Below are 25961 nucleotides of genomic sequence, written 5' to 3'. Positions count from 1 at the left end.
TCCCACAGCTGACAATGAAGCAGATGGATTTTTATTATGAGTTAAGCTTTTGAATTCAAATAAAAGCCTGTCGCTGTGGAGATAGAGGTGAAAGCAACCCAGGGGCCTCCAAAGTCCAACTCCAGCTAACCAAATCAACTAAATAACCCATTTTACCCTCAGTTTGACAGGCTAGCATTTATATAAAGTTTAGCATGTGTGTCCAGGCCAAGTGTTAGAGCACCAATTCAGCCAAGAATCATTTGAATACTATTCATATATCAATGGATACTCACTGGCGCCCCTGATCCCTGGGTGTTTCTGGCCTTGGGCCCATAAGTCCTGGTACTTGTGGTTGAAGGAAGGTCTCCAGGCTCCAGAGGCCCACGGAGAGTCTGAAGCTGCCATCCTGCACACAAGGCAGCACAGGGAAAGGATTTGAGAAGTTTTATAACGTTTGAGTACTGTCTCTCTAGTACAAATACTAATGAGTCGATTAATTCCATTGGAATTAAAATGATAAAAGCTGAAACTACAAAGATGAGTGCTTCTACTGTGCTTCCCATTGGTGTATGTGAATCCCAGGTTGGCATCAGAAGTATCAAATTGAATATACTGACATAAAGTATCATGAAAGCATATTTAGTTTGAGCAGTTTGGGGTTTATTCTTTTGACTATTGCGTGTTTGCATTTGACACTAAACCATGTGTTAAGGCTGCACAATATATCGTTTTTTTATCGTCATTGCAATATCAACTGGCACAATAAACACATCGCGAAAGGCTGCGACATAATGCGAAAGACACTAAGATATTTTTGGTGTTAGTTGAAAGAAAATATCCGCAGAAAACTGCACTTTATAATGTAACTGTCGTTCTTCTTTTACTGCTGCCTTTTATGTTCAATTCAATGTTCAAGTTGTTCAATAAAATGTCTTTCGTTTGTTTTAAATTCAACAAGCAGTGTGTTGTATTTTAGCAGAATACTGACAGCAGCAGAAATGCAGAGCTGAATAATCATTAATATCTGTTTATTTATGGCAAGTAATATCGTTATCGCGGTATTCAACAACGTTATCGCATATCGCACATTTTCCTCAGATCATGCAGCCCTAATATGTGTAACCACCAAGCTGTGCCGATGCTTTCCACTCTACCTGTGTTTTATGATGAGATCTTCACTGGCTGGTCTGTGCAAACCTAAGAAAGAAACATACACAAAAGTATACAATTACAGTTTTATACAGTAGGTATTCAGATCATTGACTTACTTAAGAAAAAGTACATAAGTATTATCAGCTAAATTGATTAAAGTAGTTGAAGTAAAATATTGTGCAGTGAAGTGTTCCCTGTCAGTGTTTTCCTCTTCTATTGGATGTTTCTGGATTAATCTTTCTGCTGCATTCATGTGTACAGTATGAAGCCTTTTACTGCTGGAGATGTTTGAGGTTATGCTCCCTTTTACTCCTTTATGTACTGTGGGCTAGTTTAATCTACAGCAGGGGTCTTCAACCATTTTAGGCCAAGGACCCCTTAACTAAAAGAGAGACAGAGCAGGGACCCCCTTACTACATATATTGCATACACATTTGGTTGCATATTAAACTGGGACATATGGATGAAAATGAATGTGTGGATATTAGGCCGGCATGATTCGGGGAAAAATACGAATCACAATTTTTTAGCTTAGAATTGATATCACGATTCTCAGCGCGATTTTATAACGATTTATTGTGCAGCCCTAATGGATATACAGTTATATATTATTTTAAACATTATGTTTTAATTGTTAAACATACACGAAAAAAAAAAAAAAAAAAAAAAAAACTTACAAATAATATACATCAGACAATAATGTGGTGGCCCCCCCTGCAGGTGTAACTGAGATTCAGTTTGTTTGATACGGAGCCTTTACCTTTACATATGGTTGGCGGTCAATCTGTGTGAACTTTTGCACATCCCTCAAATATTTTTTGCACATCCTGCCCTAATCCATGCAGCCTCTTCTTTCTTTCTTAATGTTTAGTTATATGTGTTAACTCTTTTCCATCATATATGCAGTATTGCACACGTTCACTTAATTGTCTCTTAAACTCCAATGCAGAGTGGCACAATCTTACTTTCATATCTGTTTAATGTTCTTGGACTATTCCATTTGCACAAACTGTTTACAGATTATGTACTACACACAGTATTTATATTTGATCTGTATTTTTTCGTAGAATCTCTGTTGCATTTTGTATGTTTATATTTTGTGTATTTAACGTGTAACTTCATGTTGTCTCGCACGTTTTATGCCTTGTCTTGGCCAGGTCGTCGTTGCAAATGAGAATTTGTTCTCAATCGGCCTACCTGGTTAAATAAAAAAATTAATATATGTATGTGTTATTTGGTTCTGTTATTTATTGTTTGGATGGACCAGGTCAGCACTTTTATTTAAAGGGCCACAATCATGATGAAGTTATGAAGAAGTTATGACGTTTAGTTAATCCTGATTACAATACTACAATTCACTTTCTTTAGCCTGTCACTTTAACTACTAGGTACTACATGAACATCATTAATATTCAGAAATCATGATGACTGAAATACAGTACCTCTATTGATGCATTAATTAACGTATTGTTCCTGAAGAACTAAATGAATGAATTCATGCTTTTTCATGCACGACGTCATACATGAATTCATGATCATTCATGTACTATTATTATAAATTGTTACCATTGTTTGTTTATTTGATATTTGTGTTTAAATGTGTTTTTCTGTAAGCACCAAACTAAAGCAAATTATAATAAATTCCTAGTAAGTGCTACTTACCTGGCAATACATTTTTTCTGATTCTGATTCTGACACACACCTTTAGCCCTGCCGTGTCTTGGGATCAGCTGGCCTGTCCTGCCATGGCGCCTGAAGAGGTACACGGCTGCGACCATCAGAAGGCACCACAGGATGGCACCGACGCTGCCGATCAACACCGGGTCCTGAAGCAGGGCCAGGACCCGGGACAGATCCCGCACCTGGCTGTCTGACCCGGGGGGACCACCTATTTGTGGGCCTGAGATGTAAATAGAGAGCAGAAGAAATCAGATATGAAGTCATGATAGCTTCTCTTGTGTAATGTGGTTGGATTACACACTGCATTTGATCTGTGCACTGTCCTAATGCAGAAATCAAACCCTGTAAAGCCCATAGTTGCTACATTACACACACACACACCATCTTTAGCTATCCTTAAAAAAATTTACATTTACATAGTCAATTTGATTGTTTATTCTTGCAATTCTATTGGATAGTAAATGTGTTCGACCTGCAAACTTTGCTTCAAGCTCATCTCTGTTTTACAGCATTTGTCGTGATTCAAGTAAGTTAAAATGCCTTAAATATACTGTATATATATATATATATATATATATTTTTTTTTTTTTTTTTTTTGTTTAGGTTATTATTCCAATGTCTAGTTATTGTGGAATATATTCAATGTGATTTTAAAAAATCTGGGTGAGTTTGGTAGTCAAAAATAGCATGTGCATCTGACACATTACATGTGGACATATGGAGATAAAATACTAATAGAATCAGAATGTCTTTGATGATTTGCTATAACTAAGTTCTACATGTGTTTTCTCTGCAATAAAAATAGTTTAAACCAGAATTGATAAAATGAATAAATTATTTCTGTAGCAGTATTTGAAACTGTATCACTATCTTATAAGTAAATAAAAACGGTGACGTGGACAAAGACTGCCCATCTGGTGATTATGTGGACATCGAGCCCCGACCACGTGGAACGGGGGCTCACTGGTTAGCACTGTCGCCTCACAGTATATACTGTAGGCTGAGTACTGGGTTCCATCTATGGTTCGGCATCCTCTAGTCTCGCATCACCAGGGGCTGCATAGTCCACACAGCATTCTGGGATGGGAGAAAAACGTGATCTGGTTTATTGGCATTTCTTTAAACCAATCACAATCATCTTGGGCGGAACTAAGCCCCGGTCTCAATGACGGTGCCTCTGCTAAATAGCCTCTGGAAGGAACTTGTTTTGGTGGAACATGTGTACGTTCAAAAGTAGTTTTAGTCGTGCAACAGAAAACTCTGATTGGACAGATACACTAGCTAGCTGTCTGGATTTACCCTGCAGAGATCTGAGGAGCAGTTAACCATAGTCCTCACAAATCCACCGGAGGTTAGAACAACAACACAAAGAAAGAGGAAGGGGACGGACATCCGGCTGAAAAGAGGGACAACGGAATTTCCAGTGGCACCTGAACAATCCCGGAAACGAAACGTTGTCGATATAGACTAGGCCTCCTCCCACCACCATAAACACGTATGTTAGGTAATTTAGGTAAGCCCACTGCTCCTGTGTAGGCATACAGGATGGGTTAAATGAAGAAGACAAAGTTTGCTTCTCTGTGAATGCTTAGAAATGACAATACAGGCACCTTTAACCAAACGCACCATGCGAGGTAGGCCATCGCTGGCTGAAAGTTCTTATCAGATACAGATTTTTCTGGTCTGGATATAAACGAGGATGCAAACACCATTGGAGTACTTCCAGACATTTGTGTCAGAGCAGAAGACTTGAATCATTACATCACTGCATTTTTGCACATGAACATTCTTTTCATTTCTAAATGACTATTCATAAAATAATATGACTGTTATTGTGATTATTATTCATGATATATACTGTTATGGGGCTACATAAGCAATCGACCCTGCAAAGGAACCCTTCGTTGCTCTCTATATTTGTTCAGACAATGTGAGTAACGGATACAGAAATGCTGCTCCCAACTAGGGCCAACATTGCAACATTACAACATTTCCAATTTCCAATTTTACAATGTAAGAAACTTTTGAAAACCCTGTGATATCTGCAACAGAGGCCTGCAACAACATCTGAAAGTTAAACAAACTATATTTGGGCTTTACAGGGTTAACAGCTACATTCCCCTCAAGTGCCCTTTTACTCACTGATGACAAATCCATGAGGGTCACTCAGCACTCCTACTCCAGCTCCGTTGACAGCTGCTATGGTGATCCAGTACCGTTTCCCTGGACTCAGAGCAGATATATCAAGCTTGTGTTGGCCACTATCCACTGTCCAGTTTTGGTACTGCTGCTCCTCAGACTCTACACACCACACCTGGGGAACAGTTTGCATCAAGTACTACAGCTCTCACAGTACTCACAGGTAGCATGTATTGTAAGGGATTATATTTCCTAGATGTAGTTCTAAGAACATACTAGATGCAGGGTTTCCCTGTGTATTGCCAGCGTGGTCTCTGGGAATTCTTTTTTTTGTATCTGTTTTTAAAGCTTTAGTGCGTAACTTTTTGATATTAATGAACGTCTGTTACATTCAAGCCGTTGCCAAAAGAGTTGCTACAAAGCTAATTAAGACTATCAGCTCCAGGGGTTAAGTTGGAAACTTAAACGTAGTCAGATTTTCAAATTTCCAGCTTTTAGCACTGACTGACTGTAGTGCCCTATGATATCTGTGTGTAGCCGTTGTAAATTTCGCAATTCCTTCCATGATTCTGTTATCACAGAAACTAATGGGCTCTACATTAATGCTGTCATCAATCTGGGACTGGCCCGATACGGGCATCGTGAAAAAAAAAAAAAAAACACAACAACTTTTTCTGGTGGGAAACCCTGCGATGTGAGTGTCAGGAAATGTTCTGTAGTGGTTACCTGGTAACCCTGTATGATACCGTTGTGGGTCTCATGAGGAGGAGACTCCCAGCTCAAATGGACGGTGTTATTCTGATCACGGCTCACTGTTATGGACACAGCCAGTGGAGAGGCACTGGGCACTGCATAAAGAGGATGGAGAGATGACGGTTATCTTCTAAACACGGCTGTACTGTACATGCAAGTTCAATAAAAACACATGGACGTATTGAAAAAGCAAAAGAAAGGACACACATGTTCTTGAATCAAGCCATTCCTCACCTGTCTCAGGGACTCTGAGGTGCCGAGTGTTGCTCTCCCTACCAAACAAGTTGCTGCCGTAGGGACGGACTTTGAACTCGTACTTGTAGCCTCTCTTTAAGGGGCCCACCGGGGCCTGGAAGTTGGGCAGAGTCACCTTCTTGGCTGCCCAGTCCGAGCTGGCAGGGAGCAGAGAGCGATAGAGAACCTCGAAGCCATCCAGGTAATGAGGCTGGGCGGGCAGCGACTGGAGCTGCTCACAGAGGAAACAAAACACGGATCGTACAACCTGAAATACTCAGTGCATGGTCTGAAACTCTCGGATTCAGCTCGCCCATACCTTCCATTGTACTTGTGAGATATTAGACCCGGGGGCCATGATGGTGACATTTTCCAGAGCAACTCGCAGCGCTGACAGCTCTTTGTGGAGGTCTCTCTGTGTAGTGCTGGTAGCCTCTGGAAACACAAGTTTTAATATGTTTTAATTTATTTTAAAGGATGGCGTACAGGACAGGATTTGTAAAAAAAAAAACCTTTATATATACATATATATTACTCACAAAATTATTTAAAGCAAATTTAAGGGCTATCCTAAATAAGGGGCGTTTTGTATATTTATAATTAAAAATGACTTGCAATGCTCCCGTCTGTAGACCCAATCACAATGTTTGTTTGCAATGACTTCCAGGTAGAAATCTCCTGCGTCCCGTACATACAATTTAACAGCGCTGAGCAAATGGGGACAAAGAGCACCTGGATATACTCTCATCTCCCTCATCTAAAATGCATGTTTGATGCTTTCATATCTCAACACTTTGACTATCGTTAGCTTGGAGAGCTAATTTACCTGTTGGGCCCACAGACTAAAGAAGTCCGACCAGCGGTGACATGTTGCTGTTCCTAATGCTAGATATGGTTTATCAAAGACGCTAGCAAAGCTACACAGTACAGGAAATAAGCACAGCAGAGACCACAGATCTCAGACACTACATATCTTCAAAGGTTACAGTTAAGGCCGAAGATGAACAAGTTTGCCAATTTCACATATTTCACACATATTCAAATCAACGGATTACATCCCTTGTCTACTCGGAAGTGATTTTTGAGTTAGCGATATGTCACGGTCATGGGCACGCTGGTGCAGTTTGTACCCAGGCCTGGTGTGATGTTATTTTGCAAGTGGTACATACAGTATATGGAACTGTAGTGCTTGTCCATATAGCTCATGAAGTTTGTGTAGATAAAAATTGGGTAACACTTTACTTGAAGGTATCTACATAAGAATGACATGACATGGGTTATGAACAGTGTCATGTGTTCATGATGTGACACATTAACCCTAACCCTAACTCTAACCCTAACTCTAACTCTAACCCTAACTTGTCATGACAAAAACCAAATGACACTTACTAAAAGAAGTGTTACGTCATAAACGTTTATGACTTATTTATAATGTTTATGACACGTTCATGACAGTGTCATGTCACTCTTATGTAGATACCTTCAAGTAAAGTGTAACCAAACATTGTAAACAGTGTGGTGAACTATCACTTCCATGCAGGTAATGTGGAAGTAGCACCTTTTGCTCACACTTACTGTAGTAAAACTACATTAGTTTACAGTATAAGGCTTCCTTCTGCCAGACAGCATGAATCAGATTACTGGTATAAACAGCTCCTACCTCAAAACTGAAGTCTGAAAAATGAACCCCTGAGTCAGCTGGCACGCCACAAAACTGTCAAGTGAAAAACAGTCTGTGATGGGAGACACTTTGGTACCCCGGCTTGTTCAGACACCATCTTACCTTCAACTAGCAGCTGTGCGCTGGCAGTGACCACACCGACATCGTTGGCAGCAGAGCAGGTGTACTTCCCAGCATCCTGGGCTGTCACATAGTGGATCTGGAGAGTCTGGTCCGGGTTTACAAGATACCTATACACACATGTAGAGCAGTTCGTTTTCACATGTACTGTCCCTCTGATCTCGTGATGGTAATTTAGCAGATATCAAGTTGGTTTCATTTACATCCATGTCAGGAAAGAAAGGAGCCCCGAGGAAACTTAACGTTCAAAATTCAAAATTCATATAGTTATAAGTTGACAAGAATTTCTTTAGTTGAGGACAGCCATGTATTTTTTTCATTAGAATTTCTACAGGAATAAGAATAATAAGTTAGCACTGTGTAACACATATGTCTATGTTTTCTGCATGTTACACTAAGTTACATAAATCAACATTGATCAGGTGTTACCTGCCGTTGGGCAGCGGCCCCTGCTCACTGCTCCAGACCACAGCAGGGGGGGGGTCACCTTTAGCTTGGCAGTAGAACTGGGCAGACTCCCCCACTCGCACAGACACGTTTTCTGGCTTCAGCACCAACACAGGCTTGGCTGCAGCACAAGAGAAGGGACACTCAGTACTGGACTGTATTGGACTGTACGGTGTACTGTTCGGCACACTGTCCTGTACTGTAGCATGTAGTGCACGGTACAGTACGGTACGTTACTTTACTGTACTGTACGGTGCTGTACGGTACGGTGTATTGCACTGTACGGTACGGTACGGTACTGTATGGTAATGTACGGTACAGTCAGTGTACTGTACTGTACCTGTGTGCAGTTTTGTTTGCATTAAAAACATGGGGCTGAATTCAAAACTGTTAAAGCTGTGACAAGTAGCGATGGGAATGCTGTCTCACCGAGCACAGAGAGCCGAGCCGCCCGGCTCTGCCTCACCCCCGCGGTGTTGCTGGCCTCGCACACATACGCTCCGGAGTGTTTCCTCTCGGCAGGAGCGATGATAAGCTTCCCACTCAGCACCTGCAACACGAGCGAGCCCGGTGCGGACGGGAGGGAGAAGACACGCGGGACGTCACAAACAGTAGATCACAGACATACACATGAACACTTGAAGCGCTTAGCGCAAGATAAGATTTCAGGTTACTGTATACGATCCTCTGCTGTTTTATAGGAACTTGTGTCTTCATTAGAGGGTGACACAGCAGTGGACTTTCACTCCTGTCCCATCCCACTCCCACAAAAGACTCCTCCTCCATCCTGCTATTGTATATAAATGTATAGGTTAAAATATAGGGCACCCTGAAGAACACGCAAGTCAAAACACGTTGGTTATCCATGTATTAATACAAGGTTTTTTATTTATAATCTGAGCGTCTCAGATGCTTTTTTTTACTTGTATCAACCCAAGTGCAACAAGTGCAGTTTTTTCTTCAGATGTTTAGGTTATTTCAACATACTGAGAAGTATCCGACTGCAACATAAATTGACTCCTTTCTGAATGGACATCACAGTCTATCCACTTTTAAATTCTTCACAACATCACAACACTCTAACAGAAGACACTCAAGAGAGTTTTCGGTTTTGTTTGCGTCACTGTTGGGTTTTTAAAAAAAAAAAAAAAAAAAACTAATTTGCCAATGGAGCCTTAAGAGATGACTACCGTGAGCGCCAGGGACGCTCACCACCACTTCTCACAGTTCATTTCCTGACAAGCAATTCCCTCATTTATCAAACCTGCTCTCGTTTCATTAATTTGCTCACATACTGTGTCTTAAGCGGAGTGTCGTGATTGTCTGTTAGTTTTGGGGGGGGGGGTTGAGGGGTTCCTCTCTCATTCGCCCACACAGCGTCAAACCAAGGAAAATCCCTGTTTGAATAAGAGCTGATAATTAGGTTTTGGGTTTACCTCATGCTGCTACCTTTACATTATAGTTTTTCTCAGTTGCTTTGGCACAATCGTTGAATGACTATTAAACTTCGTCAAACTATATGACTATTTCTATGAACATTAGGTCAGTTGTTCACGTGACTGTAGTCATTTATAATTGCTTTGGCACAAAATGCACTGAGTAAGCCTTGCAGATCAAAATCATTTGCATTAATTTGCTATTGAATCATATTACTCTCAAATGCAACTATACACATTGTGTAAATCCCTGCATACAAAATAGAGCAACCAACAATCACATAACCTGTCACACATATATTAGATACATAATGGTTATGTGGTTTTGTTGTAAACGTTTTCAGGTGAATAGACGAAGGCTAGATGGGGGTGGGCGGTACATTCCCTTGTTGCACTACAGGTGTGATATGGATAAAATGTTGTGGCCAGACAGAGAGGAGAGATTGGATGACCCTTGAGGCTGATACATTTGCAGCAGTTTTGTTTTCTTTTGCACATCTTGTACAGTATTTCCTGATCCTTTTGCTGTTGTATATCTTTTTTATCTGTACAAGCTTCCTTTATTACAGTCGGCTGGTGTGTACATACATTGAGCTAAGTATAGTGTGTGCCATGGCTGACATCAATACTATTCAGCTGCCTCAATGTACAATGTTAGCGACTGGACAATATTACCTAGTGGGTAACCATCACCCTGTCTTGGTCTAATCAATGATAAAGGAACCTTTTGTTTTGATGGCAATGATTTATTCACTGATGGATTTATTTAAATTTGAAACAAGAGTTCATTATTTTGACTGAGTAAACACCTTTTGCAGTAGTCTGGCTATCACCAGACCAAGCTCAATCTTTTAAGACTGAACATTAGTCTGGGGAGTCTGCTCTGTATTTTCTACTGCACAAGAGGCGTGATCAACGGGCATAGTTCAAATGACTCTGTACGCGATTGGATAGTCCTTCAACCAATCAGACCAACAATCCAGGTGACGTACTTTTATCAACGGGTTGCTGCGCTTTGGTGGCCGCCATGTTGAATGTAAACAAAAAGCTGCTTGCCTTCGCTTCTCTATCGTCATCGTGTTAAACCCGCCAATGGTGCGCCAGGTGGATAAGCCAGTTTGTGATTGGTCGCCACTGATTTGTAACGGAAGCAGGATAGATAAACGTACAGGTTTCCAGCCTGAGCTGCAGGGAGAAATCAAATCACCGGCAGATCGGGGTTTACCCAGTCTACTTTTGCAGCTCACATAGAGTGATGTGCTGAATGTACCACTTGGTGTGAGGATTGTACAAGAGTTCTGAAAATTTTAAGTTTGTTTCAGTAAATGTGCCAAAGAGAGAAACTGCAAACTGCTGTCATGTGCACGATGAGGCAGAGGGCTTACGGTGTAGCGTTGATCGACATAGTTGATGGGCAAGCCGTCCCTCTTCCAGACGACATTAGGTTCAGGGCGTCCCACTGGGGGGACGCACCTTAAGACAGCAACCTCCCCCTCTGCCACCTCCACGTCACCGGGCTGCACACGGAACTCCTCCTGCAACACTACGACAACAGAGTCAGGGTTAGGCCGGACACACTGCGTTAAATGGATTAAGCTGTGCTCTGACCAAAAAAAAAAATATATATTTCACTATTACTGTTTTCTGTCAGATCGTTCATAGATTTCGACGTTTCCGACCGCACTTGAAGGCAGCTTCATTTCACAGAGAGAGAGAGAGAAAGAGAAGAGAGGTGCTTTGTTGTTGCAGGAAACAGCTGTGACACAACCTCCCAGGCAGTTCAGTGCTTGGGTTTCATTTTTTTACCCTCATAATGTTTTAAAGGTCCCATGGCATGAAAATGTCACTTTATGAGGTTTTTTAACATTAATATGCGTTCCCCCAGCCTGCCTATGGTCCCCCAGTGGCTAGAAATGGTGATAGGTGTAAACCGAGCCCTGGGTATTCTGCTCTGCCTTTGAGAAAAGATGGGCCGATCTGGAATCTTCTCCTTATGACGTCATAAGGGGAAAAGTTACCCCCCCTTTCTCTGCTTTGCCCATGGCAGTTGGTCAAGGCCAAACATGACCGGCCACCCCAGCGTGACGTGTGGGTTGCGTTTCTCCAAAAGTTAAGTCGGTCTCAACTTTTCGCCGCAGGCCCGCTGCGTTTTTGCCGGACCGTCGGATGGTTACTCGTTAGTGGTATAGAAATAGCAATTTCTTTCGCAGTTTGCGATAAAACTGGTCACGTTCGATTAGCATAAAAACACATCCCAGAGAACGGTTGACTCGGTACACATGTGTTATTAACCCCTAGGTTTATTTTGCGCTGGATATGCCCTTTAACCAAAGCTAGTTTTAACTTGCCTACATTGCCTTGTTGTCCGTCACAGTTTCCAGTGTCCTGGAAAGACTCCGAGACAAGCAGCCGCTGCATGTCGACTGCCTCACTGGGATCCAGATAAGTAAACAGTGAGGCTCCGAGGTCAATTAGTACCACTGTTTGACCCCCTCCTGTCTGACATCTGACCCCTGTGCCCCTTCTGCCTCTCTCACCACAAACATCTTTATCAACCCTCTGCATGTGTGTGTGTGTGTGTGTGTGTGTGTGTGTGTGTGTGTGTGTGTGTGTGTGTGTGTGTGTGTGTGTGTGTTGGCCATGCCTTCACCTACCCGCCCCTTTCCTCTTAAAGACATTAGGGTTTCAACTTTTCCTTTGTTTGAGGAAATAGATGCAGGTGATCTGGCGTGCAATAACACAGACTATATCTGTCCTGTCTCCTTTGCTACCGCTCACATAGTCTTGGTAACAATCAAATTGTTGGCTTTAGAAAAGGTAGAACATTGATTAACAGAATTAAGGAAAATACATTTTTGGTGTATGTAGTAGATGTATGAAGTACAAAAAACACATTTCACTCCAAATGGAGCTTTCTCTCCCAAAGACAGCACTTTTTTCTCAACTCCCTGAAATGCCTCGCCCACATTGAAATTCTTCCATTAGTGATGTCACTGATTGAGAAAGCCAGCCCAGTTTTTCATCTGTGCTGACCATTGGTGCTGCCTGAACAAGCACAGCCCGCCCAGTGGCTTGCCCCCACACAAAAAAATCCTAAAGGAAACACTGAATAGCACCTTTCAGTTGGTTCAACAGTACGGTCATATGCAGACCAATATACATATTATACTATTTAAGGAGGGCATTAGTGGCTTTAGTTAATTCAGCAGGTCGGAGATCATTGCTGAGTAAAGTCTGGGTCAGGCTCAGGGATTCCACACACCACTTTAAGTGTGTCCTGTTTCAGATAATACTTCTGTCATTTAGAGGATCCTAACACAGTCCATTAGAAAGCAAATCAATGGATTCTGGGAGTTCATTAGCTAACACCAGATTGGGCCATCAGTGGTGATGTACGGAGGTGGACTGGTAGTTGGAGAGGTGCCTGTTCACCTCCTGGGCACTGCCAAGGTGCTCTTCAGCAAGGCAACAATCCACCCAAATGGCTCAGGGTGCCTGTCCAGCAGCCGCAGCCCACTCACTCTGACATCTCTCCATTAGTGCATGTAAAGTGTGGGTGTGTATGTGTGTGTGTGTGATAACAACAAAGTGTAAATTATAATCCCCATTGGGGATCCAGAAAGAGTATATATATATATATATATATATATATATATATATATATATATATATATATATATAAAAAATAAAATAAAAATGAGTACCTGGGTGCTCCCGAACTGGAATATTTTATCTCTGGATTAGTGAAATGAAATCTTTATTTTGTATGATTGTGTAGTGTAATAATCATGATACTGTGTTTAGGAAAGATGGTGTGTTGATGTTTAATAAATTATAAACAAATTGTTTAACTTTAACAATAGAAATAATGACAGTTCTCAGAGATGACTAAGGCAGAGTTCACACAGCCTGCGTCGGCCGTCCGACGGTCCGGCAAAATGCAGGTTACACTTCCCCCATTCATTTTCAATGGGTGCGTTTAGGCTGCAGCAGGGGTTGCCGCAGAAGGGACACTCAAAAAAAACAGCGCGGGCCTGCGGCGAAAAGTTGAGACTGAACTTTCGGAGAAACGCAACCCCACGTCACGCTGAGCTGGCCAGTCATGGAACCGGAGATCAGACTTGTCGGTGTGTTTGAGGCGGTGTGAGAGTCCCGTACAGGAAACAGGAAACGTCTCTGCCTCTATCTCTGCCACCAGAAAGTTTTAAAACACCAAACACAAGCACTGAACTGCCCGGGAGTTTGTGTAACAACTGACTGTTTCCTGCAACAACAAAGCACTCGCTCTGTGTCGCTCGTCTCTTCTCTTTCTCTCTCTCCTGTGAAATAAAGCCGCCTTCAAGTGCGGTCGGAAACGTTGAAATCTATAAACGATCATTGTGAAATATAAAGTCTACTTGTGCTCTGTGGGGGGAGGTGGTTTCAGAACACAACAGGACGTCACACAAATGGGCCGTTTGACTGACACTCCCCCCAGCCGCACCACCCTGCGGAAAATCGCCGGTGTGAATGCCCCCGTAATGGCGAAACAATGTCTCTTACCTGCGATGTACAGCGATGCGTTGCGGCTGCTGGCCTCTCCTGCACTGCTCCGGGCCACGCAGGTGTAGACGCCCTCGTGCGACTGGCCTCGCCGGCCCTCTCCCACGCTCAGGAAGAAGAGGCTCCCCTCCGACAGAACCAAGGGCTGCAAGCGTTCGTCTGCCGTCAGCGTCTGGCCGTTCCGCAGCCACTCGATGCTCGGCTTGGGGCTGCCCTCCACCCGGCAGGAGAGCGTGGCAGGGTTTCCCGCTTTCACCACCACGTCAGAGGGCTGGTGGACGATGCGGGGCGGCGTCTCCTGTGCATGAACCCTGGAACCTGAGGACGCGACGGACATGTGGAGAGATCGTATAGAACATCTAAGTGCATATTCAGCAGTGGTGTAGTCTACGTGATACGCAGGTATACGCAGTTTACCCACTGAGAAAGCTCCAGGATTTCCATATACCCACTTAAGAATGCCCGATGACATGCAACAACATACCATTTCCATTATATTTTTGATATATTTTCAATTGGCATCTGTTATTTTCTTGTGTATCTGAATACAGGAAATATTGAAAAATATTGATCAATATTTGGTGCTCAAAACTTCCTTGTGGGAGGACACCCAGATCCCCCACTATGATATGCGCCCCCAACTCAAAGATATTCAGTTAACTGTCACAGAGGAGAGAAGAAACTAGAACGTATTCATATTTAAGAAGCTGGAATCTGAGAACTTTTACTCAAACCAATTAATCGATTATCAGAATAGTTGGCGATTAATATAATAGTTGACAACTAATCAATTAATCAATTAATCTTTGCAGCTCTATTACAGATATATTGTAAATATTGTGAGTGCACTAAGTCTTGCGTAGTGGGGATGCAGTTATCCAACTTTTTCTCTCCTGCTACCAAATGCCAATTTGATAATAGTGCTTTTGTGTTCCCAAATATCAATCGATATAGCTCTGCTTGAAACTAATTGTAATAATTTTTTATATTAAGTATGTGAAGGATTGCTGTGGAGTCTGTGGCCCGCTGTGACTGAATGACTGTCACTTAAAGAATCATTTTATGATGACAGAAGAAACTATATGTAATGTGGAAGAGTCATGTGTGTCTGACACCACTGAGCCAATAAACTGTGGGGTGATTCAAGTGATATACTGTATCAATATGAGCTCATTCTTCTGTAGATGAGAACTAGGGCTGGACAATATATCGATATTATGTCAATAATGTGATATGAGACTAGATATCCTCTTAGATTTTGGATATCATAATATCGTTGTTGTCTTTTCCTGGTCTGTATTACAGTTAAGTGATGTAACTTTCTGAACCTACCAGACTGTTCTAACTTTTCTATAGATAGATGCCTTTACCCACTAATTTATTATATCCACCTTACTGATGATTATGTATCTAAATCTAATTGTGAAGATATTTTGTGAAAGCACCAATCTTCAATCGTACCATATCGTCGCAATATCGACATTGATGTATTTGGTCAAGAATATCATGATATCTGAATTTCCACATATGGCCCAGCTCTGATGAGAACCTACGATGTAAATTATGGCTGAACGATGAATCGTTTTCAAATCAGAAACGCGATTTCAAAGAATGCGATTAGCTGATCGTGAAGACCGCAACTAATCGAATGTGAATATTTAGTCGAACGTTTTGTGTAACATTTGATTTAACATTTTTTTATTCCTCTCTTCATTATTATGTTTACTGTTTTCTCATAAGATAAATGCTGGAAGAATGATACATAGCACAGACTTGTTTACGGAAATCTCCTATTTTCAGTGGACCTTCCATTATTTTTGTATTACTTTATTTAACAAGTGTTTTAGCAGTTGTTCTGGCATTTTTATTTTTTAATTCTTATTTATTATTTCTAGTATATTTCTTGTATGTCCTGTATGTGTGTGAGTGAGTATGTGTGTATGTCCCTGTAACTTGCTGCTTGTAACAGAATACTTTACCAGTTTGGGATTAATGAAGTCTATCTATCTATCTATCTATCTATCTATCTATCTATCAATCTAACCTAACATGATGGTAGAAGGTGCAATACATAGCTAAAAATAAATCGAGAATCAAATCGCAATATCTGGCAGGAAAATCGCAATACACAATACAATTTTCTCCCCAAATCGCTCAGCCCTACTGTAAATAAATATATGTTTCTATCTAGAAGAGCCACACCCGAGCAGCAGTGCCTAGCACTATGCACTAGCACCTCTGAGTTCATTTATCTGGCAACAGAACACCCACAACAAATCTATTTAAGCCGTCCTACCAACAAACAATGTGTGTTTGTGGGCAGCGGTGGAATGCCATTGTTTGAACTTCCCGTGGAGTTGGATGACCACATTGATGGAAACAGGGAGACTGTGATCAGCTTCCTGTCAGGAGAGGAAGCTCCAGGGTCTCGGGAACATCGACCCCAACAAAAGCAGACTGGAAGTGCCCCCATCAACAGCATATCCGCAGCAGAACAAAAGACACTCTTGGAGTGGAATTTTACCGTTGACTTTGTTTGACTGGTTTGCAAACAAAATACAAAACAAAATAATGAAAATGACGTTCCATTTACTTCACTTCATCAATAAAGCCACTGAGGTTACGAGGATTTGGGAGAACAATCTTGCTTGTGAACTGCAAACACTTAGAGTCATAAGAGAAAAGTTGCATTATTTCACACAAGACATGAATATAATCCTAATGTCAATCTTAATAGGCATGGAGAATCAACAAAAGGGTTGTATTAGATCTTTTCATTAATTCACATAGCAGCTAACAATAGCCTGTTTAACCCCACTGTTAGAGCTGTAACAATTCCAAAAGTTACTGTACAATTAATTGTCTCAGAAATAATTGCAGTGTATTACTTAATTTTAGTTGTTTCTAGGAATTGCTTCGTTTTCCTTGTTGCAAGGTCCTGCAAATTCACTTTAAAACGCTTGTTTAATCCAGTTCTGTTGGTATCGTGATGTATTTCTTTTTCAAACAAATAAAAGTTTTGAATGAATTCCAAGATACATCTTTTGGCATGTGACCCAGATAATGTAATACAAAAACACAACCTAGGAAGCCTATTTAACTTATTTTTTAAAAGTGCTGTAGTACAATTAGCAGGAAACAAGTTATAATTGAGGTAAGTTTGGAGACACTACCTTATTTAATCATTAAATTATTAAAATTTATATTAAAATATTTTTGTTGCATCTAGACGGCCCTAAGCTCGTCTTACTGCCGGTAGCAGTAGTAGCAGCAGCAACAGCAGAGAGCAGAAGCCAGCAGGCAAGTGTTATTTAAAATAAATTCCTGGGGTCTCATTTATAAAACTATAAGTGTACGTGCGCCCAAAAGCCCAAATTGGCGTACACCGAAAAAAAATCAGATTTATAAAACCGTGCGTACGCACACCTGTAAGCAATGTTCCCTTTATAAATCACAGATTGACTACAAGTGTGCGTACGTGGATCAGCCTCTTATCCCACCCTGTACCATTTTCAACCATAAATAGTCAATGTAAAGCACCTCGTGAATGCTGATCAGTGTGTTAATGACACTGGCAGTTGTTCTTCGTTAAAACGAAACATGCCGAATCATGACGACTGGCGGAGAAAACAAACAAACAAAAAAAAAACTCTCAGACGCTCGGGAATTGCTGCCAATTGAATTATAATATCGGCCTGTTGTCGCACAGCGTATGGAAACCGGATCTATAGACTACCTTTATTAATAAAATCTTCCAAATCAGCAGGCATTACGGTACTCGGGGACAGCTTCGATATGCCAGCAAATATAATAAGATTTAACTGAACTATATATTATATCCAAACAAGCCTTAGTGATGAAGTTGAAGATTATATATAATATTTATTTAAAAAAACACTTAGCTGTCAGTCATTTCCCTCTGGAAACAGCCGGTTTCACCCAGAGTGGCGAGGACCTGTATTTGGACCGGGATGGACCGGGATGGCACGGTTCCGGCGCGTTGCCCTCTCTACTGGACCCAATTCAGTGCATAGATCCAAGAGCGTAGCTTTATCACTATTACAGCTACATTAGGGAATTTAAATCGCCATATGAGCCAGTCATCGTCATGGTCTCTGAAGTCTCTTTTTCTCCTGATTCTTCCATTCCAGTCCTCCTGCAGGGCCAGCAGGGCAATCATGCAGCATTACGCACGGGGTCACCGCACTATTTATATGTTTAGTCTACAACAATTTGTGATTGTTAACACCTTGCTAAAATCACAGCAAAAACAAGTGGTATACCCCACCCCGAGATACAATTTGAAATCAAAATGTAATAGGCAAACGCACTTTTCTTCATGCAGGGTTTGTTGTAAACAGTATTACATTTTAGACTGATAACGAGGATATAGAGTAACGATTGCGCGAGAGCTTAACGGCTGTATTTCCAGACTTTGACATTTGATGATATATGCACAGTTTTAAAGACAGATATTTAGTTATTTACACTGTGTTGTGCAGTTATCTAATGCTAGGGTATTTGATGCTATCCTGTATTCCATGCAGTCGGGCCATCTCCTCCTCCTGCGCTCCGTAGCGGACAATGTGAAGGTGAGACAGCACTGATTAAATATTAAGAATGAGTTTTTATTTAAGATTTGAGTTTGAGGTGTTTATGGAACAATTATCACTCAGTACAAGCGCAAATAACACTACTGGATTTAATCTTCATATGGTGTGAAGAAATGTGCGTGAGGCATTCTTTTTTAATACTTAAACATATTAAGAGTAGCCTAACCCTTATTCCCACATGTACTTTCTGCAGTCTGACTTCAGTTCACCACCTCACCATCTGCTTCGCCAATTCCTATTTTGTCTCCAAAATGTGCGTACGCATGGGTCAGAGTTTGCGTGGAGGACCGCACATTCTCCCGTCAAGTTTGTTTTTTATAAATCACAACCTTTGCGTGGGAAGTGGCGTACGCACGTTTTCAGTCCCGTTTTGTGCGTACGCCACGTTTATAAATGAGTCCCCTGGTCTACTTACAAACTTTCCGATCCATCGTTTTATGAGTACATAACCTATTTGTACTAGTGTAGAAGTTTGGTATCATTTCGGGCATTACTAGTGGGGTCATGTACAAGATACACTCTTGGATCCATTAGCGCTTGCACTAAGCTATTCAGCTGATAACGCTAACTCTCCCAATGTTCGACCCAGGTGAAAAAAGCTTCTGGGGGGTTGTTTGGCTCGAGGTCGTGGTGCAAAGGACCCTAGGGTGAAATTACTCCGAACCATCACTTTAATCTTTTGGCTTTGGGTCTGGGTTTCCAGGCTACCAATAGTCAATCCTACAATATCGATATCAATGGTAAAAACTATCGTGATGGTTGATTTCCTCCATACCGCCTTTAGTAGCCTATTTATACCTGCTACAGTTGGATGAAACAGAATAAGTAGGTACTGTGGGTAGAGACCCATCAGGACCTTCCAGGTTTAACACTGGTGCAGATGCTGTGGTGCTGGAGACATCAAACCTAGCCTATATGGGAAATATATACCATCACCACAATCAGTGAAGACTCTTCACAGAAGTACAATCAACAATGTCTTTAATTCAGGCATCTGCAACACATTCTGCGCATGACAGACTTTTAAAATAAGAGGATAGCATAAACAGTGGTGGAGTGCAACTAAGTACATTTACTCCAGTACTGTACTGTACAAATGTTGAGGTACCTGTACTTTACTTGAGTATTTTCTTTTCATGCCACTTTCTACTTCTACTCTGCTACATTTCAGAGAGAAATATTGGACTTTTTACTCCACTACATTCATCTGTTACAGCTTTAGTTACTAGTTACTTTACTTACTCCACTACATTCATCTGTTACAGCTTTAGTTACTAGTTACTTTAGTTACTCCACTACATTCATCTGTTACAGCTTTAGTTACTAGTTACTTTAGTTACTCCACTACATTCATCGGTTACAGCTTTAGTTACTAGTTACTTTAGTTACTCCACTACATTCATCTGTTACAGCTTTAGTTAATAGTTACTTTAGTTACTCCACTACATTCATCTGTTACAGCTTTAGTTAATAGTTACTTTAGTTACTCACTACATTCATCTGTTACAGCTTTTGTTACTCGTTACTTTACTTACTCCACTACATTCATCTGTTACAGCTTTAGTTACTAGTTACTTTAGTTACTCCACTACATTCATCTGTTACAGCTTTAGTTACTAGTTACTTTAGTTACTCCACTACATTCATCTGTTACAGCTTTAGTTACTAGTTACTTTAGTTACTCCACTACATTCATCTGTTACAGCTTTAGTTACTAGTTACTTTACACATTCAGATTCCTGCACACTAAACCCATGTAGTTTATAAAATCTGATGTTTGATTCTAAAGTAAACTAGCCGACAATATAACAGCTACAAGTCCAGCTGAGATGATGAGACCATTAAACACACAGCTGGTTGGATCCTTTACTCTTTCTACAATGGGAGGGGTTTTTCTGCATCGAGTACTTTTACTTTTAATACTTTAAGTACAGTTTCCTGATGATACTTACATACTTTTACTTAAGTAACATTTTCAATGCAGGACTTTTACTTGTAACAGAGTATTTTTACAGCGTGCTAGTAAGTAAAGGATCTGAATACTTCTTCCACCAGTGCCCATGTAATGCAGCCTATATCTATCAGTCTGTAGCGGTTTGTGTCTCAAACGCACTTACCTGACAGAAGAAGTGTAAACACTGATGCCAATATGCTGATGAAAACACGTGGGCTTATCATTATCAGCCAAGTTAGCAGTCATAGAGATACGTCCCAGTCCGAGCCAGCTGATAAATAACGTGTAACAGTCTTACTGTAACTATACGGGATATAACTGAATGTCCAGCTTTAATCAACCAGTGTCTCTTTCTGTTCTTTTTAACTATAACAGCATTACAGACCACTTCCCACTCCTCTTGAAAAATACTGAATAATGAATACAAAGACAGTTAAAGAATGAATATCAGAGCCAACTTCGTTTACTACTGCGCTCTGTAACCGCACCGACGTCAAGCTAGCGCAGGGACACCAGGCTTCCGGTCAGATGGGTTTTCAGAATAAAATCCAAGTTAACAAACGTAGGCTCGATTCCACTGTGATGCACTTGTCTCTACGCATATCTATCTATCTATCTATCTATCTATCTATCTACCTACCTACCTACCTACCTCCCTCCCTCCCTTCCTCCTACCTCCCTATCTATCTACCTACCTACCTACCTACCTCCCTCCCTCCCTCCCTCCCTCCCTCCTACCTCCCTATCTATCTAGCTACCTACTTATCTATCCTTCTGTTTATAAATCCTGTACATTTCCCGTAGGAAGGCCTACTGCTTGTTTGCTTTACAAGACATTTGGGATGAAAAACAAATGTAGGCCTATATATATATATATATATATATTTATTATTCAATAAAGGAGTCCAGACAGTCAACTTGCCGCAGCAGGGAAAGTAATCAGCAGCAACAGTTGGCTCTGTAGCCTATAAAAAGACAGAAAATGAACGAATATAGAGTAGGACCATGGATTCAAATAACATGTAACTATTGTACATTTAGTGTTTACATATACCATTTCTAAAGGACGCAAATGCCAAATAGTTCACTGCACAACACAAAGTCACTTTATCAAGCACTGAAGACCCAGGTCATCATTCCTCACTTGAAAACGTTACTGACTGTGTTTGGCTGAATTTCAGCATAAGAAGTCCCAGAAGAGAGTCAGAGTGTGGCGGGAATATTGGCTGTTTTTCCCGGTTATCTGATCAAATACAAATGGCTGTAGTGGATATGGGCTCTCCATTTTACTGTCCAAACCCAAACCAACGTCCCATCCTAATGGCTTTCTAGTTTGTTTTTGACAGTTAGTGGCAGCAGCTCTGTCAACACTGCGGGGAAGCAGGAAGTTAAGAGTGTCCCATGTCTCTAAACAATAGAAGGAAATGATGTATCTCTCCATCATGCAAGCGGTCAACAAACTATTTCAGCTGTACGTAATCAGTATGTATTGGTATCGGAAATCACTAAACAGGAAAGAAAGAGTACTTGACCTTTACAATAAATAAAAATACTGGCATTGTGTTCCAATTCCATACTCATTCCAGACTCCTCCAAAGCAGGCTTTAAGTAAGTAGAGTGTTCAAACTGGAAAAGTGATCTGTGTGCTTACCAACACATTCTAGATCGTGCGAGGACACTAATGCCCCATAATGCAATACACAAAGGAAATGAAGCTGCTGTGATGGTATAAAGCAGGGGTGTTAAACATACGGCCCGTGGGCCAGAACCGGCCTGCCAAAGGGTCCACTCAGGCCCACTGGATGACTTTGCAAAGTGTGAAAATCACAGAGAAGTAATTAAATCCAAATTGACCACTTTAATCTCAGAGAATATCCGAGTTCTTTTTCTGTAAATTTACAACTTTAATATTAGAAATTTTGAGTTTTTTTCTCGGAATATTACCCCTCTCTCCTGGGTCCGTAACATTATGTTTTTTTCTACAATGTCCTTAGAACGCTGCCGTAGCAGAAGCTACTTGCGTTTGCCAACATCAAGCTAACAAGAAACTCTGTGGCAGATACAGTTTCTGATCTTTCTGGAGAGGTTTACTGGTCCGGCCCACTTGAGATCAGATTAGGGGGATGAAGTGTAACAAGTAGGGGCGGGAATCACCAGAGGCCTCACAATACGATATCATCATGATACTTATCATCACAATACGATATTATCGCGATTTTAAACATATTGCAATATTCTGCGATATATTGCAATTTATTACCTTTTTTTTCCAACTTCAAATTTTTCCCAGTTTCAAAAGATGTCCCCAAGAGGAAACTTTGTCAACATCTGTTTTATCTAAAAAGATACATTTCTCCGTTTGTTCATCTCACTTCAACTGTATTGCTGCAAAATGGGATTGTGAAGCAGACAAACTGACCAACGCATACTGTATATAATAATAGATGGATACTCGGCGTCTGTGTATCGATAAGGTATTGCCACAGAAAATATTGCGATGACGGCAAAAAACAAGGGCAACCCAAAAATGAGAAGTGAAGTGAACTACCGCAGTTCATTCCTTCCAATGGCTCGCATAAATGAAGCATTGTTTAGTGAGCTGTTCATTGTGAGGCTCAGAAAGGCCCGGGGCTAAGTGATGGATGTTTATATTGATCCAACAACTTGGGGTTTGATGGCCCCGCCATCGGCCAGCTTTCACTCGGCACAAAAGGGTTTAGAGAGGATGAAGGATGAGTCGTGGCTGAACACAAGCCCTGGGAATGGTGCTGGGCTGAGGAGTGCCGAGGGAAGGAGCCTCTTTCAGCCTGTAGACCAAAGGTCAGGAGAAGGACTGGAACGGCAGCGCAGGGCGGGGATGGAACGGGAAAAGAAAGAAAGTGTCGGCTATAGTGAGGAATGTGATAAAAAGTGACTTCCGAGTAAAATCAGAGTGTAATTCAAGTGCGTTTTGTAAAGGAATCCACAATCGCTGTCAACATGAATGGCCACTTTAAGCTAGTTTAAACAAAAATGCATCCTGTCTTTTTCTTAGTGACTCAACCTAATTCAAATAATTAAAGACTGGGGGTGATGGACAAAATGTCTATCGTCATGTGGGCAATTCATTTTTCTTTCAGACGCACTGCAATTCATTCTCCAAACATGTTGAATAGTCCATCTCTGAAGAACATATTATATATGAATTAATAATTCGACTGTCCTACAGAATTGCACATTGCATTGTTTTTTGCAATTCAAGCTTTAGAAGTGAGCAGATAAGTGTTCTGTTAACACAGTTTTTCTCTATTTTACACACAGAACATGATTATGATTCTCATAGTAGCTTTAGGTATATGGTTATGATACTAAAACCAAAAGGACATTTAAACATTTGGACAACTGTCAACACATTTTACACAATACATATTTCACTAGTCTTATAACACTGTCTTCAAGGCAGTTTAACGCTGTTTGGCCTTTAGAGTGCTCATAAAACATAGTCTCCTTCAATACTTTAATAACTTTTTTTTTTGTCTCTGTTTGGGGTCTTTGGACTAGCTGTGCTATATAGTTAAATATAACGGATGTTCATGCGGTATGCTCTATATCTGGGATAAATGTTGACAGCCCTTGTTACGCAACACTACCCGTCCCAAATCTCAAGTCAGTTTAGTAAGATATATGTTTGTCTACTATATTACATATTGTACATTTATTTGTTCGTGAATAACTTTTTTAGCGGACAAAAGGAATATGTGTTCATGCATAGCCCATATAACATACACAACATGTATTTCCTTATATGATGTGAGATACTTGATGTCCATCATTGTATTTGGTCACTTTCATCCAATGTGTTAGCTCAGTTTGTGAGAAAGTGAACACTTACTACTTTAACACTTTTCTACATCTTCGGTTTTAATAGTCAGAGGAAAAGAGAAACACATGTTTTAAAGGGGGGTAAATAAATGTTACTTTTGCAATTATTATTGTTTATCCAAAACATAAAGTTGTGTCTGTGGGGCAAAAAAAGAATGAGGAAATGATTTATATTGGAAATTAATGTCCTACATGAACAAATTGCTCAATTTATCAGCTGATCGCAGCTAGTGAGTTACACTGGAAACCGACCTGTAATTTATAACTGCAGTGTTACCTAGCTCTACACCTAAAGGCACAGACCTGACATGACAGTACATGAGTCCATGTGCACAGTGTTGTAATGGAACAAAGTACAAAATACTTTGTTACTGTACTTAAGAGGAATTTTCAGGTGTCTGTACTTTGTTATTTATATTTCTGGAAACTTTCCCTTTTCCTCCACTACTTTTCCTAAATAAAATGGAGACTTTTCCTCCACTACTTTTACCCTAAGCTTCTTCGTTACTCGTTTCTTGGAGTGAAAGATTCTTCCTCACAACAAAATGTAAAATTGTGTGTCTGTTTTTGTCTCTGTTGATGTCCAACTTTGAATTTGATGTTTAAGAAGGAGAGGAAACCCTGAACATCACACTATACTGTAAGGAAATCACAATAGAGTTCATAATCCAAGTTTTTCTTTACTTTTACTTCTAATACTCCAGTACATTTAATATCAGAAAATTACTTTTGATACTGAAGCACAGTAACTATCACATACTTGTACTTTTACTCAAGTATTACTTTCAAGTACATTACACAAGACAGCGTGTGCAGCAGGTTGCAGCGTGTCAGAGTTGCGTGCCTCCAGGCTGAAGCCTGGGGCGAGTTCAGGGCTCACCTTTTTGGCGCTGCGGCCTGTTCCTGTGAGGCGTGTGCCGGCGTCCGACACCAACGTGCTCCCTGACCCGGCTCTTTGACCTCCTGTCCAATCCCGTCTCCGTTGGACACATGTCTTGGCACCTGCACCTCTGGGAGTACTCTGCCCAGATGTAGAACCAGGACACCCAGAGAAGCCACGCACCAACCCGCATCTTCAGTCCAGACCCCCCAGATCCCTCCTGCAGCTCCCCTGGACCATCCGTACTCAGACCCTTACCACTGTGGCGCTCCACAAACATTCACCATTCTAGCCGTCCCACGCAGCACTTGTTATCGGAGACACTTCAGCAGTCTGTTTTCTTCATATTCCTCCAACATGGCTGTGTGCTCCTCTTCCCTCCCTCTTTAATTGGGCTGCTCTTGGTCTCCCCATCTCCATCGCCCTCCTCTTTGGGTCCTTTTTTTTTCTCCCGCGGAGGGACAAGTTGGGGGGGTAATGATCAGAA

General features: G+C 41.1%; 1 protein-coding gene across 3 annotated transcripts in view; it reads right to left on the bottom strand.

The window, feature by feature from the left end:
* The window catches only part of robo4 (roundabout, axon guidance receptor, homolog 4 (Drosophila)), a 37661-nt gene extending 11743 nt beyond the window's left edge, over nucleotides 1–25918 (bottom strand). For 2 of the 3 annotated variants that reach the window (XM_028595502.1, XM_028595503.1), the window contains exons 1-13: nucleotides 25475–25918; nucleotides 14167–14484; nucleotides 11010–11167; nucleotides 8618–8738; nucleotides 8171–8309; nucleotides 7724–7851; nucleotides 6260–6375; nucleotides 5941–6172; nucleotides 5680–5801; nucleotides 4957–5128; nucleotides 2837–3034; nucleotides 1137–1179; nucleotides 276–388 (exon numbers count right to left, since the gene is read on the bottom strand). In XM_028595502.1, the coding sequence (XP_028451303.1) occupies nucleotides 276–388; nucleotides 1137–1179; nucleotides 2837–3034; nucleotides 4957–5128; nucleotides 5680–5801; nucleotides 5941–6172; nucleotides 6260–6375; nucleotides 7724–7851; nucleotides 8171–8309; nucleotides 8618–8738; nucleotides 11010–11167; nucleotides 14167–14484; nucleotides 25475–25754 (2140 nt within the window). In that variant the 5' untranslated portion in view covers nucleotides 25755–25918. Of the gene's footprint in view, nucleotides 1–275; nucleotides 389–1136; nucleotides 1180–2836; nucleotides 3035–4956; nucleotides 5129–5679; nucleotides 5802–5940; nucleotides 6173–6259; nucleotides 6376–7723; nucleotides 7852–8170; nucleotides 8310–8617; nucleotides 8739–11009; nucleotides 11168–14166; nucleotides 14485–20896; nucleotides 21301–25474 lie in introns of those variants that run through there. The other variant, XM_028595504.1, reaches the window with a different exon arrangement.
* Nucleotides 25919–25961: the final 43 nt, after the last annotated feature.

The sequence above is a fragment of the Perca flavescens genome, chromosome 13 (assembly GCF_004354835.1).
Source record: "Perca flavescens isolate YP-PL-M2 chromosome 13, PFLA_1.0, whole genome shotgun sequence".
NCBI lineage: Eukaryota > Metazoa > Chordata > Actinopteri > Perciformes > Percidae > Perca > Perca flavescens.
The sequence above is the reverse complement of the archived record's forward strand: the minus strand, read 5'-3'. Positions and strand labels throughout refer to the sequence as shown.